The 14622-nt window shown below is 41.0% G+C and overlaps 1 protein-coding gene across 29 annotated transcripts in view; it reads right to left on the reverse strand.

Annotated features, from left to right (window-relative positions):
- Window positions 1-14622, reverse strand: part of LOC128870443 (twitchin) — a 243403-nt gene that overhangs the window by 13600 nt on the left and 215181 nt on the right. For all 29 annotated transcript variants that reach the window (XM_054113106.1, XM_054113098.1, XM_054113102.1 and 26 more), the window contains 4 exons: window positions 11920-14592; window positions 11577-11858; window positions 11217-11516; window positions 1676-11146 (listed from right to left, as the gene is read on the reverse strand). In XM_054113106.1, coding sequence (XP_053969081.1) covers window positions 1676-11146; window positions 11217-11516; window positions 11577-11858; window positions 11920-14592 — 12726 coding nt within the window. The remainder of the gene's footprint in view (window positions 1-1675; window positions 11147-11216; window positions 11517-11576; window positions 11859-11919; window positions 14593-14622) is intronic.

Raw genomic sequence — 14622 nt, forward strand, 5'->3', positions numbered from 1 at the left:
CACGGTGCGTTGTCTTGAAAGTGAGCAAACGCGGCACCCTCTTTGAACAGAGCTTTTTCATAGTCAAATGCTCACGCATTTGATATCTTTATGATGTCAGCTAACTCACGCAACTTCAAATTGTGTTAATTTTTTCTGGTGTTAACAAATGATGTGGTGCGTATACAGCGTTGTGCATCATCGGTGTCTGTCAGCAATCCATCGTTTTATTGACAGAGCGGAGTCCACATAATACTTTCCAAGCCATTGCTTTGCCTGAACGGTATTTTTTCCTATCAAGATGCAGTGTAATATTAAAACACGAAATTCTTTTTGATTCATTGTTCTTAAAATAACACTCTTAGCACAATAACTCACGAACTAATGAATAAAATTTTATTTCATGAAATTTTAAGGTTTGGCACTAACTGAAAAATAGGTGAATGTAATAAAACTAATGCCATCTACGTGTTAGGCCCGAGACTTTTCCGCCCGTGTACAACCACGATTAAACTCGAAAACCCTTCGATAACATCTTGAAATGAAGGAGCGGATTCATTTAACACTTTCACCATTACCATATGAGTTTCTGTTGTTGATAATTTTGCCAAAGTACATAATCTTATCGATCGGTACTCGGTTTTTTCCATTGTAAAAAATTCAGAGTGAATTGACATATCGAAATTAGTACACATATCGAAAAAGGGTACACATTTTGATTCCTCAACTGGATAATGGTGTTACTTTAAATATTTTTCAACCAACCTGTAAATCTCTGTATGTTTGTAAATAATGTATGTATGTAAATAATTTTGTTTTGAAATGGCAATGTTGAAAAACTGATTATATTATAATAATTGAAATGTAAGTACATCAGAGATGGCAATCATTATGAGTTAAAAAATACAAATCAAAATTAAGGTATTATTTTATGGTTCTTAGTTTTAATTCAAGTTGGTGATTTCTTCCATTTTTGTTTCAGATTCATAATACTAATTTATATCCATTAAATCTTGAGTAATCAAACTTATATAATTACTGTCAAAATTCTTTTCCAGATTCAAGAAGTGGTATTCTAATTTATGGTCGGACCCCAATAGTGTTTTCTTTTCACGAAAAAATTTCATCTCATAATATAGCAGCATTACAAAAATATTGTATATTTCATATGAGAAAAGAACAAGAGAAGTTCAATTCTTCCACAAAATATATACTGAATATATCAAAATTTAATGATTTATTTCCATTTTAAACTAACAATTAATGTTTTCGCTCAATTATTTTGACGAACACGGATAGTAAATCAGCTGGGCAACGGTTACAATAATACCATAAGAAAACGCTAAGAGTTTCTTGAGGGTGCTGCCACTCCGGCAAACAACATGTCAAATATTATTTATTCAGTTTCTGTCTAAATAAATTGTTGCTTCCTAATATTGCCATTATCACTGTCTTTAAGTTACAATACATTTTTTAACAAGAATTAAATGTGTTTTCTGAATCAAAAGCGGTACATTTGGAATGGAGCTAGTTTTCACATATTTAACGTTCATCGGCCCCCTGATTCGGGATTCTTGTCAGCCAACAAAACGAGCAAAATCAAATTTAAGTAAATACTTTATGAAGCTTCAGCGTTTGATATATATACAATCGAAAATAAAAAGATATGTTAAATCACTATTTAAAAAGGACTTACTTAATATTGCCAGTGCGGCTCGTGTTGACTTAGCGCCCGCCTTATTAACAGCTCGACAGACGTATTCATCTGCGTCTTCACCAAAGACATCGTTGATATTCAAAAAATAGTTATCACCTTCAGCATACATGTGGTAGCGCGCACCATTGGTGATTTCTCGAGCTCCTTTGTACCATGAAATAATTGGACGTGGTAAGCCAGTAATTGTGCATGTAAATTGTGCATTGTGATATTGTATGCATGTGGCATCACCCAGAGGTTTAACAATAATTGGTGGCGTAGCGGCTTGTGGATCAATTACTTTGACTGCTGTGGAATTTATAGATTCTTTCGATAATCCAGCTTCATTTTGTGCATAAATACGGAATTCGTATTGTCTGCCTTCAATTAGATTCGAACAGTTTATTTGGTTGGTAAGACATATGGTAACGTTGACACGTTGCCATGTGCTACTACCAACTTCGCGCTTGTCAATCCAATAACCTTGAATATGAGCGCCACCATCAGATTCTGGCTTTTCCCATTCCAAATGGACAAAGTCGCCGCCAATTTCAGTAACGGAGGGTTTGCCAGGGGGGGATGGTGGATCTATTGGCGCCTTTGCCCGAATTGGATTCAAGCCTTCTAATGGCGGTCCCATGCCATTGTCATTAACTGCCATTACTCGGAATATATATTCCTGGTTTTCAATAAGACCTTGAACATTAAAGGATAAATCTTTGCAGAAGCTGGATACTGTAATCCAATGAGGTGAAGTAACATCTTTTCGTTCCACAACATAATGTGTTATGCGCAGACCGCCGTCATACGTAGGAGGGCGCCAAGCTAGCATGCAAGAATGCTTATTGATATGAGATACACCCATTGGGCCTGTAGGCGCCGATGGTAGTCCAGTAATACGAGCATCAAATTGTCCTGTTGCAGAACCAGATTCATTTTCAAACTTAATTTGGTAAAGCCCAGAATCATTTTTCACAATGTTTCTAATGAATATTGCCACGTAATCATCAAATACAGTGGATTTGAAATGTTGCTCATCTTTTTCAGAAAGTACCTCATTGTTTCTAGTGACAGTAACTTTCATTGGTTGATCACCAGTATAATAAATCTTAATTTTTGTGTTGTCACCTTCTGCCATAAATAGTTCATTAGGACAGCGAGTGATGACTGGAGGTGAACCGATCTTCAAGTGTCCAGTTGTGTGTACAAATCCAAGGGAATTGAATGCTTCGCAGGTGTAGTCACCATCATCGCCAGATTGCACATTGGCAATATGTAGACGGAACACACCATCTTTACTATCACTGACAAATCGTCCGCCGCCCATTTGTATTTCCTTTCCATTACGTAGCCACCTAGCGTTTGGTAATGGCTTACCCGTGGCCTTACATTCCAAAGTGAAATCCTTACCACATGGTGCACTACGATCTTGTAAACGTGCCACCCATTCCGGTTTTTCACCCCCAATCACTTCACATACCTTTATTGGCATAGTGCAAGAGCTTGGATCGGATCGGCCTGCGGCATTCACTGCGAAAATACGGAATTCATAGTCTCCCATTTCGATCAAACTAAGTACAGTATATTCAGTATCCATGACATTGTAATCATTGCATTTCACCCAAACTGCTCCGCCAACATCACGACGTTCAATAATATATCCAGTGATACGCGAGCCGCCATCGCTCGTTGGTTTTTCCCATTTAAGGTCAACATAGCTTTTGCCAACCTTCGTAACTTGAGGTGTGCCCGGTGATGACGGCACTGTAAATTTGCCCTTCAACTTGAATTTGGTTGACGGTGGTGACGGTTTACTGAAACCAGCAGCATTCTTGGCCTTTATACGGAATTCATATTCACATCCGTTTGTAAGATTATATAGCTGATATTTGGTATCTTTGATTAAGTATTCGTAAGTATTCCACGATGAGTCATTTACAATGTCACGATATTCAATTTGATAGCCTTGGATTCGCGAACCTCCATCACTAGAAGGGCGGGCCCACATAAGTGTTACGTTGCCGGAATCCCAATCTATAACTTTTGGTTGTCCAGGTGCATCTGGCACTGTGAATTGGTATTTAGCGACAACTGGATCAGTTAGCTCGAGTGGATCTGATAGCCCATATTGATTTTCCGCACGTACACGGAAGTGGTATTTGCGATTAGGTTCTAGCCCCATGACATCATAATGGGTATTACGTATAAAGCTGCTGATTTTTGTCCAGGTACCGCTGTTATCTAGTTTTTCGATCACATAGTTGGTTATTGGCGATCCACCGTCATCTAATGGCGTTTTCCAGGACAATGTACAAGTGTCTGGAGTAATATCGAAAACTGATAAAGGTCCTTGGGGAGGACTAGGCCTATCAACCACTGTGACGTGACAAGAAGCAGTATCAGAGCCTTTATTATTAGTCAAAATAACAGTATAACATCCAGTTTCAACCCGTTTAGCAGATTTATTGTAGTAAATAGAATTATAGTCATTCGTATCAAACCTAATACGGTCATCTTGTATCATTTCTTGGCCATTTATGGTCCATGTAGGTATAGCGCGAGGGTTTGCGGTGTATGGCACTGTTATGCGGAACTCTTCTCCGGCAATAACTGTCATGTCCCTTATAGATAGGTCTGATGTAATCTTTGGCGGATGTGGTGGGCGCTGACAATAGATGGGATCACTAGAAGCACTATAAGGTGATTTTCCAGCTGCATTAACAGCCGCGACTCTGAATTCATATTCACCATTTTCAATTAGATTCGGTATTCTACAAATCAAATCTGGACAATGAGTGTGTATAGCTTTAGTCCATTTCTCTTCGTTTATTAAACGTTTTTCAATAGCATATCCGGTAATTGGTGAACCGCCATCATGCCTTGGTTTAACCCAAGTAATTGTAATACTATCTTCACTTGAGTCAATGCCTTGAGGAATGCCAGGTGCGTTTGGCACATCGAATGGATGACGAGCTTGAATGGGCTCAGATGTTGTAGCCGGTTCAGAGTAACCATATTTATTCTCTGCATAAACTCGGAAGTCGTAGTCCCTACCGAGAGTCATGTTGCGTATACGAAGAAATGGTACAGTACAATAGCTGTTTACTTTCGTCCATGTGTTGGACGATTTCTCTTTTCTTTCAATAACGTAATTTGTAATGGGAGAACCGCCATCATCTTTAGGTGAGGCCCAATATAAGGTTAACGCATCACCGGCGAATTCATCTGCATAAAGATTTATGGGCGGTTTCGGACGATCTAATACTTTTACATTTATTGTGGCTGTATCAAATCCAGAGGGGTTTTTCAATTGCAGCCTATATTGACCCGAATCAGTACGTTTCGAGTTTTTGACCACAAATGAAGCAGCATCATCGGTCAAATGTTGGAATATACGGCGTCCATCATCTTCTATATGTAGATCATTCGAATACCAATGCGCGTTAGGCTTAGGGAAACCGATATATGGCACGTGTATACAAAAGTCGTCTCCAGCACGACAAACAATATCTCGAACACCACCAAGATCCATACGGGGCTTGTTCGGTTGCTCTTCAATAATAACTGGCTGTGAAGGTTTCGATGGATCGGAACATCCCACATCGTTTTCGGCAAATACGCGGAATGAATATTCTTTGCTTTCTTCTAGATTAGGTACATGATAAACTGTGTCAGTTATTGGAAGTTCATTAACCGGCATCCACTTCTTTGAGTCTTTTGGACGTATTTCCAAATAGTATCCTTTTATTTTCGACTTACCATCAAACCTCGGAGGCCTCCATGAAAGAGTAACCCCATTCTTAGTTATACGATCGGGTTTTGGTGGTTCTGGAACTTCAGGTTTGTAGCGTTGAAGTTGCGCACTCACTGGTTCAGACGGTTTCGATGGTTTCCCAGGACCAGCTTCATTTACAGCAGTTACGCGGAACTCATAGCGGTTTCCTTCTCGCAAGTCCTGTACAGTGTAGTTCGTATTTGGTGTGGGATAATTGTTGCACTTAATCCATTCGCCACCACGTTCTCGTCGTTCAACAATATAACCAGTGATTGGCTTACCGCCACAAGACTCTGGTGGATGCCATTCCAAACTTGCAGAACTTGGAGAATAAGCTGTAACTTGCGGTTGGCTGGGTGCATCCGGAGGATCGAAAGGAGATTTCGTTACGACCGGTTTACCTTCTAACGGCTCGGAAACACCATATATGTTTTCAGCCATGACGCGGAACACATACTTTTTGCCTTCAACGAGATTTTTAACGATGTAGTTGGTCTTTGGACAATAACCAGCAACTGGACGCCAATTATCCACTCCGAATTCACTGAATTCAATAATATAACCAGTGATATCACTGCCACCGTTATCTTTTGGTAGATTCCATTCAAGCCTTATATGGTCAGGAGCGATTTCTATGTAACTGAGAGGTCCTTGTGGTGGGCTTGGTTTGTCGACGACTATGATTTCAATATCTGCAGAATCCTTACCGAATTCATTCGAAGCAGTTACTGTGTATATACCAGCATCCTCCCTAACTGAATCATCAATTCGGAATATTGTATGTTCAGAGTTAGAATTACACGAAATTTTGTTCGTTTCGGGAATTCTGAGGTTACCGCGCTTCCACTCAATTTTTGGTGTCGGTGCTCCTGATATTGGTATGTTAAGATTGATTGGTTCACCAGCTCTGACTTTAATCTTTCGACCTACAAGGCCATCCAGATGCAATTTGGGTTTCTCCCGCATTGGGCGTGCGCTGAACGTATTTGATGGTTCCGATGGTTTTCCGCTACCTGCGGCATTCACAGCGGATACACGGTATTGATACTGATGATCTGGGCTTACACGTTCGTCAGTATATTCGGTGCTAGGTACAGGCCCAGCATTGATGCGAACCCAACGCCCAGTTAACACATCGCGACGTTCAATATCATAACCTAAAACCGGCGAACCACCATTGCTAATTGGCGGTTTCCATTTCAATGTGATATGAGTTTTGTCGCTGTCAGTAAGCTCTGGCTTGCTGGTCATTCCAGGTACTGTGTATTGGTTTTTGGCAATAACAGGTTCCTCACTTCTTAGTGGATCTGAACGCCCTTGCAAGTTTTCAGCCATAACACGGAACTCATATTTAGTACCTTCAAGTAGGCGAGGTACAACAGCATGATTATATTTTGCATTGACATAGGTCACAGCGGGTACCCATCCTCCGCCATGAGTAAGGTCTCGCTTTTCAATGACATATGCTGATACTTCAGAACCACCATTATCAGTAGGCGGTTTCCATGAAACAGTTACGGAATTAGCTGTAACCTCCTCATATTCCATTGGACCAATGGGTGGGCCTGGTCGATCCAAAACTACCAGTTGGAAACTTCCTTCGTCAATACCCGAATCATTCCGTATTAAAAGATGATATGTACCTGAGTTACTACGTTGGCAATTAACGATATGCACAACAGTGTGGTGCCCAATAGATGTAATGGTTGATCGCTCATTGGATGTTAAAGGAATATTATTGTGGTTCCAAATAACTTCCGGTACAGGTTCGCCAGTAAAGTCAATATTTATATGGAATATAAGACCTGCTTTTATTCTAATATCTTGAAGGGGAGTTATAATCTTAGGTGCAAGATAACGAGCCTTTGCCATCACAAGATCGGATGGTTCTGATGGTTCAGATTGTCCAGCCTTATTAACAGCAATTACTCGGAATTCATATTCTTGTCCTTCAACCAATCCAGGTACAGTGACTTTGGTCTGATTTGGTGGAACATGTTGTGTGTTGACCCAATATGGACTACCCTTTTCTTTCTTTTGAATTATATATTCAGCGAGTGGTGCACCACCATCTGAATTCGGTGGTGTCCATTGTAGATCCACATGATCACGATCCCAGTCTGTGACTTGTGGTTGACCTGGTGCATCCGGTTCATCGAATTCATTCTTGGCAATAATGCTCGATGGCAATTCTAAAGGTTCTGACTCACCAATAGCATTCACTGCTCTTACACGGAATAAATACTCTTTTCGGTGCACTAATCGTGCCACGTCATGTACTGGGTGAGTACTCATACCAGCATCTGACCAAGTTCCACGTGTAAGATCCATTTTCTCGATAACATAATGTAAAATTGGTGATCCTCCATCATCTTTAGGAACTCCCCAAGAAAGGTGACATCCTTCCTTTGTAATATTTGTGGCAGTTAGAGGAGCAATAGGTGGGCTGGGGCGATCTAAAACCATGGCATGGGCAGAGGCTTCAAAGAACCCATGCTCATTTTTCAATAACAAAGTATAACGCCCTTCGTCAGTACGTAGAGCTGAGGGTATTTCAAATGTCAATTCATTTTGGAAGAGGTTCATATCAGCACGAGAGTTTGACTGTATTTCAACGCCATTAAATGACCATTTCACGGTTGGCCTTGGCGAAGCTTCGATTGGTAATGACCAGCCTAAGCGTTTTCCTGCATGTACAGTTATATCTCCCAAAAGAAATTTGTCGAAATATGGAGCCAAGAATCGAGGTTTACATGTGACTAGTGGTGATGGATCAGAGGGATCACTGAGACCCGCTTTGTTTACTGCATATACTCGGAACTCGTATTCACCACTTTCGGTTAAGTCTTGTATTAACGCTGTTGTTTCACCAGAGAGTACGTCGGCTGCCTTTTCCCATTGTCCGAATTTAGGGCGTTTTTCAACAATATATGACATTACCGCTGATCCACCATCACGTTTTGGAGCAGACCATTTAAGTTCGACGAAGTTTTTACCCCAGTCCACTGGCTGTGGTTGTCCTGGCTTATCAGGCCGTGAGAACGGATCTTTAGCGAGAATTGGCTGTGTGGTCGCCAGTGGCAAGGACTCACCTTGTTTATTTACAGCACGTACACGGAAATTATAATCATGGCCTTCAATCAAATTATCAGCTCGAATTTGCAAATCTGTACTTTCACCCACTGGTATCCATCGCATTGCTCCAATATCCATTTTTTCGCAAACATAGTGAGTTATTTCGGAACCGCCATCGTCCTTAGGTGGTCGCCATCTTAGCGTTAAAGAACTCTTTGTTACATCTTGCGGCCGCAATGGACCTTCTGGTTGTGATGGAACATCCAATACGGTTACTTTAACTGTGGCTCGGTCTCTGCCATTCATGTTATGTGCGTTTAATGTGTATACGCCTGTATCGACACGCTTTGCATCAATTACACGAATCTTAGTGCGATAGTCTTCATTGGTAATCTTCACTCGATCAGTATTGATAATCATGTTACCTTCGTGAAACCATTCCTTGCTTGGCACTGGTTCACCAATCACTGGCACATTAAACTCAAACGTTTGCCCAGCACGAACTTTGATGTCCAACATATAGTTTCGATCAATTTTCGGAGGTAAATTCTTACTGCGGGCGAGGTGTGGCGCAGTTGGCTCACTGGGCTCACCTTTTCCTGCTTTGTTAATAGCTCGAATACGGAATTCATATTTTATACCCTCAGTCAAATTTGGCACGTGACCTATACAAACATCATCTATCACTTCAGCGCATTCTTCCCAATCAGGTGAATATTTATCTCGTTTTTCAATCACATAACCTGTTATTGGTGAGCCACCATCCTTTTCTGGTCTTGTCCACTCTAAATCGACAAAGTCTTTATCGAAGTCTTTAATAAATGGTGTACCCGGGTTCGATGGCTCATCGAAAGGATTCTTCGCTTCGATAGCGTGTGGTGTTGTAAGGGGGTCAGAAACTCCTTGTCGGTTTCTGGCCCTGACACGGAACTTATATTTATGGCCCGGTGTCAAACCCTGCACATTGAACTTAGTTTCTGGTCCATCGGTTTCCCCTGCAGGTACCCAACGACCACTGATTTCGTCAAGTTTTTCAATAACATAAGAATCAATTGGTTGACCTCCATTATCATCAGGTGGACTCCAGTTGAGGGTACAGCCTTTAGCATGAACATTATCAACTTTTAGTGGACCGTTAGGAGGATATGGCTTGTCAATTACGATAACCTTAACATCAGCAGAATCTTCTCCATTTGCATTTTCTGCATGCACGGTGTACGTGCCGGAGTCTGCACGTGTTGCATTGGAAACTTTGAGTTTAGTATTATAGTCAATGTGTGTTACTTTAACATTATCCTTTGAAATTATTTCTCGTTTTTTAAACAACCATTTAGTTTTTGGAGCTGGTTCTCCAGAAACTTTTACATCGAATGAGAATGGTTGACCAGCTTTAATGCGTACTTCGATAAGATCTGTACGATCAATAAGAGGCGCCTTGTTTCTGGGCTTAGCAATTATTGGCGGTGTGACATCAGATGGTTCTCCTATCCCACCTGCGTTAACTGCGGATACGCGAAATTCGTACGCTTGGCCTTCAATTAAGTCAATAACTGTTGCTTTACATTGATCAGCCGGCACATCAAGGGCCTTTTCCCACTGCCCGTATTTATCCTTCTTTTCAACGATATAGCCTGTAATCGGAGATCCACCGTCACTTAATGGTGGAGTCCAGGCTAAATCAATGTGATCTTTATTCCAATCAGCTGCGTGTAGATTTTCCGGCTTACCTGGTTCATCAAAGGGATTTTTGGCTATAATAGACTCATCTCCAACCAAAGGCGCTGATTCACCTTCAGCATTTACAGCTGAAACACGGAATTTGTATTCCCCTCCTGGCTTTAATCCACTGACTTCTACTTGTGGCTCGTTTGATCGACAAACAGGTATCCAGCAACAGGTCTCTGGATCAAGTTTGTCAATCTGGAAATATTCAATGGGTGTACCGCCATCATCAACTGGACGCTTCCATTTCAGATGACAACCTTCTTTGTTTACATCAGATATTTGTAATGGGCCTTTTGGTGGGCTCGGTTTATCTCTTATTACAACATTTATTAAAACACTGTCTTTGCCAGAGCTGTTCGTGGCTGTTACTACATATTCACCGGAATCGCCCCGTGCTGTCGGTCTGACGACAAGTTTTGTGAAGTAATCTGGACTTTCAATAGTGACTATATCGCTTGATTGGAGAGAACCGTTGTTGAAACGCCAATCCACCTTGGGCGCCGGCTCACCAGTAACCACTGCGTCAAATTTGAGTGGTATACCCGCAGATATGGTTACGTCACGTAAATTACGACGATCAATTTTTGGTGCAAGGAAACGTGGTTTGGCAATAAACGATTTACTTGCATCGGATGCTTCTGACGGACCTGCTTTATTTACGGCCATAACTCTGAATTGATACTCGTTTCCTTCAACTAAACCATTAATTGTTGCTGTAGGCTTAGGATCATTTGTTTCAAAAGCTTTTTCCCACAATGGACTGTATTTATCTTTCATCTCGATGATGTATCCAGTTACTGGAGAGCCTCCATCACTAACGGGTTCTTGCCAAACCAGTTCAATTTTATTGGCAGTCCAATCCTTAGGCTCAGGCGCTCCAGGCTTAGATGGTGTTACTAAAATATAATTAGAAATTGAATAGGTTTGATGAACTTCGTGAGAAAATATTAGCACTTTAATACAAACCGAAAGGATCCTTGGCAACAATAGTGCCAAAAGTTTCAAGTGGTTCAGATTCCCCTTCTTTATTCAAAGCTTTCACACGGAATTTATACTCATGTCCAGGAGTCAAACTATCAACCACAAATTCCGGTCCGTCACATTTACCCGCAGGCAACCAGATACCAGAATCGGGATCGAACTTTTCTACCAAATATCCTTCGATTAGTTCACCACCATCATCTTTGGGCTTTTTCCACTTTAGTTTGCAACCCTCCTTATGTATATCTGAAACTTCGAGTGGACCTTCAGGCTTACCAGGTTTGGCTGTAGTAAAATAAAAAGCATCGTATAAATTGCGTAAAATTGTGTTAACAATCAAATTACCTATAATATTGATTTGGAATTCAACTTGATCTTGACCAAATCTATTTATTGCAACAATTTTATATAAACCAGTATCTTTGCGTTGGGGACTGCTGTTGATATATTTTGTGTTGTAAGGTACATTTTCAATCCTTCGAAATGAGGATGCTTGTATGGACTTCCCGCTTTGAGACCACGTCACATCGGGAGCAGGTTCTCCGAAAACCTGAATGTCCAGGAATAATGGTTCGCCAGCTTTCATATTATAGGTGTGAATATGACGGAGGTCAATTTTTGGTGCCACTATGGAAATAATGAATGAATAAATAGTCAAACACAATGCGAAAATTGTAGAATTACGAACATTTTCTTGGTTTGGTGATAACAGACTTGCTGGCATCGGAGGGCTCACCAGGTCCAGCTGAGTTTATAGCCTTAACGCGGAATTCATATTCGCAATTTTCATCAAGGTTTGGCACAGTGCCTTTACATTCACCAATACCTGGGCCTGCTGGTGTTTCCGCAGCCTTTATCCAGCGCTCAGTACCCTTTTCACGTTTTTCAATAATATAACCTGTAACTGGTGCACCTCCATCGTTTAATGGCGCTTTCCATACCAAATCTACATGGTCTTTATCCCAGTCAACAGCTTCTGGTGTACCTGGTTTTCCAGGCTCATCAAATGGATTTTTGGCTACGACCGCATGTTCCCCATCTAGTGGTTCTGATTCACCCTCTATATTTACTGCTAAGACTCGAAATTTGTATTCATGACCCTGTTCTAAATTATTTAGTTCGGCGAAGGGTTCCTTAACTCGTGCTGAAGGCAACCAACGACCAGTTTCTAAATCCATTTTTTCCAGTACATAATACTCAATAGGCAATCCACCATCATCTAAAGGTGGATTCCATTTTAATTTGCAACCTTCTTTGTGTACATCCGAGACACGCAAGGGTCCTTCTGGTTTATCTGGCTTATCTAAGACAGTGATTTCAAATGTGGCTTCATCATGACCTGAATCATTCTCGGCTTTAATTGTGTACTTGCCAGTATTTTTACGCTTTGCAATTGGAATTGAAAACTTAGTTCGATATGATTCAAAATCAATATTAATATCATCTGATTGATCTTCAATGCGAGCTTTATTGTGGAACCAATGTTTAGCTGCTGGGGGCTCACCTGACACTTTAATATCAAGACGAATGTGTTGTCCGGCCTTAATAATAATATCCTTAATATTTGCTCTATCAATTTTTGGAGGTGCAAAGCGATCTTTTGCAGTCATTTGATCGGATGGATCTGAGGGTTTGCTTTGGCCCGCTTTATTTACTGCTTTTATTCTGAATTGGTACTTTGTACCTTTGATAAGGTCGTTAACTCGCGCTTTGCAATTAGGTGTGCTAGTTTCCAAAACCTTCTGCCATTTCCCGGTGTTATTATCTTTCTTTTCAACAATATACCCGGTGATAGGTGCTCCACCGTCATCTTCTGGTGGACGCCAGCTCAAGTCAGCAAAATTAGCAGACCAATCAGTAATTTGTGGCTTTCCTGGCGCATTAGCAGCATCATACGGATTTTTAGCTGTAGTCGGGGTATCCGTAACTAACGGTTCAGAATCGCCTTCTGCATTCACAGCTTTTATACGGAACAAATATTGTTTTCCCTCAACCAATCCCGTTACATCTGCTTCTGGGGTTTTAGATGTACATACGGGAACCCAACGACCAGTCTCGGTATCCATGCGTTCAACTACATAGTGTTCGATGGGTTCACCGCCATCATCATCTGGTTTGTCCCATTTCAAGTGCACAGATGCAGCAGTTACATCGGATACGGCAAGGGGACCCTTTGGCTTGCCCGGCTTGCAGATAACATCTAATTCGACTTCGACAGTATCAATACCTGAATCATTTTTGGCTGTCACAACGTAGACTCCTTTATCTGTTCGCTTTACTTTCGGCAAAATAAATGTAGTTCTATAGTCTTCATTTTCAATTTTGATTCGATCGGTTGTTTTGAGAACTACTTCATTGTAAGTCCAAGTTATTTTTGCGGGTGGTTCGGCTTTTACTGGTGCTTCCATATGTAGCATTTGCCCACTACGCAATACCTTTTTTCGTAAGTCTTTACGATCAATATGTGGCTTAAGGAAACGTGGTTTGGCAACAACTGAACTGGAAACGTCGCTGGGTTCACTTGGCCCTGCCTTGTTTATGGCCACGATTCGGAATTCATACTCATGTCCTTCTTCAACGCTTGTAACAGTACCTTTTGTATGATCACCAGGTACGGTAGCGGCATCAATCCATGCTCGTCCAGATTTGTCACGCATTTGAATGACGTACTTTTGAATGGTAGCACCGCCGTCATTCTTTGGTGGGTCCCAAGCCAAATCGATAAAGTCTTTATCCCAGTTAGTTGGTTCTGGGCGACCTGGTTTGTCAGGTTCATCGAATGGATTTTTAGCAATAATTGCTTTCTCGGTTTCTAAAGGCTCCGATTCGCCTTCCTTGTTGATCGCTTTCACGCGGAATTTATAAAGTTTTCCTTCTTGCAAACCAATTACTTTTGCCCCTGGTTCAGTGCTCTTTCCACAAGGTAACCATTGGCCAGTGTGAGGATCCAATTTCTCAATTTCATAATAATCTATAGGAGCTCCACCGTCATCTACTGGCTTTTCCCATTTCAATTTACAGCCATGTTTTTTGATATCGTTAACTTCAAGTGGTCCTTTTGGTATACCCGGTTTACCCAGAACAGTAACATCTAGTTCTGCAGCATCTTCGCCAACTTCATTGGTGGCTTTAATCACATACTTGCCGCTTTGTGGCCGTTTAGCACGCATTACAAAAAATTTGGTATTGTAATCATTGTAGTCAACTTTTATACCTTCTTTGTCTGATTCTAATGGTTGATCCTTAAAGAACCACTCAATTTTCGGAACTGGTTCACCTTTAACACTAATATCAAGGCTTATAGATAGACCAACTTTTACTGCAACTGGTTTCAGGTTTGTTCGGTCAATATGTGGTTTTACTGAAAGAAATAGTGTTATTTTTTGCAAGT

This window comes from Anastrepha ludens, chromosome X, assembly GCF_028408465.1.
Source record: "Anastrepha ludens isolate Willacy chromosome X, idAnaLude1.1, whole genome shotgun sequence".
NCBI lineage: Eukaryota > Metazoa > Arthropoda > Insecta > Diptera > Tephritidae > Anastrepha > Anastrepha ludens.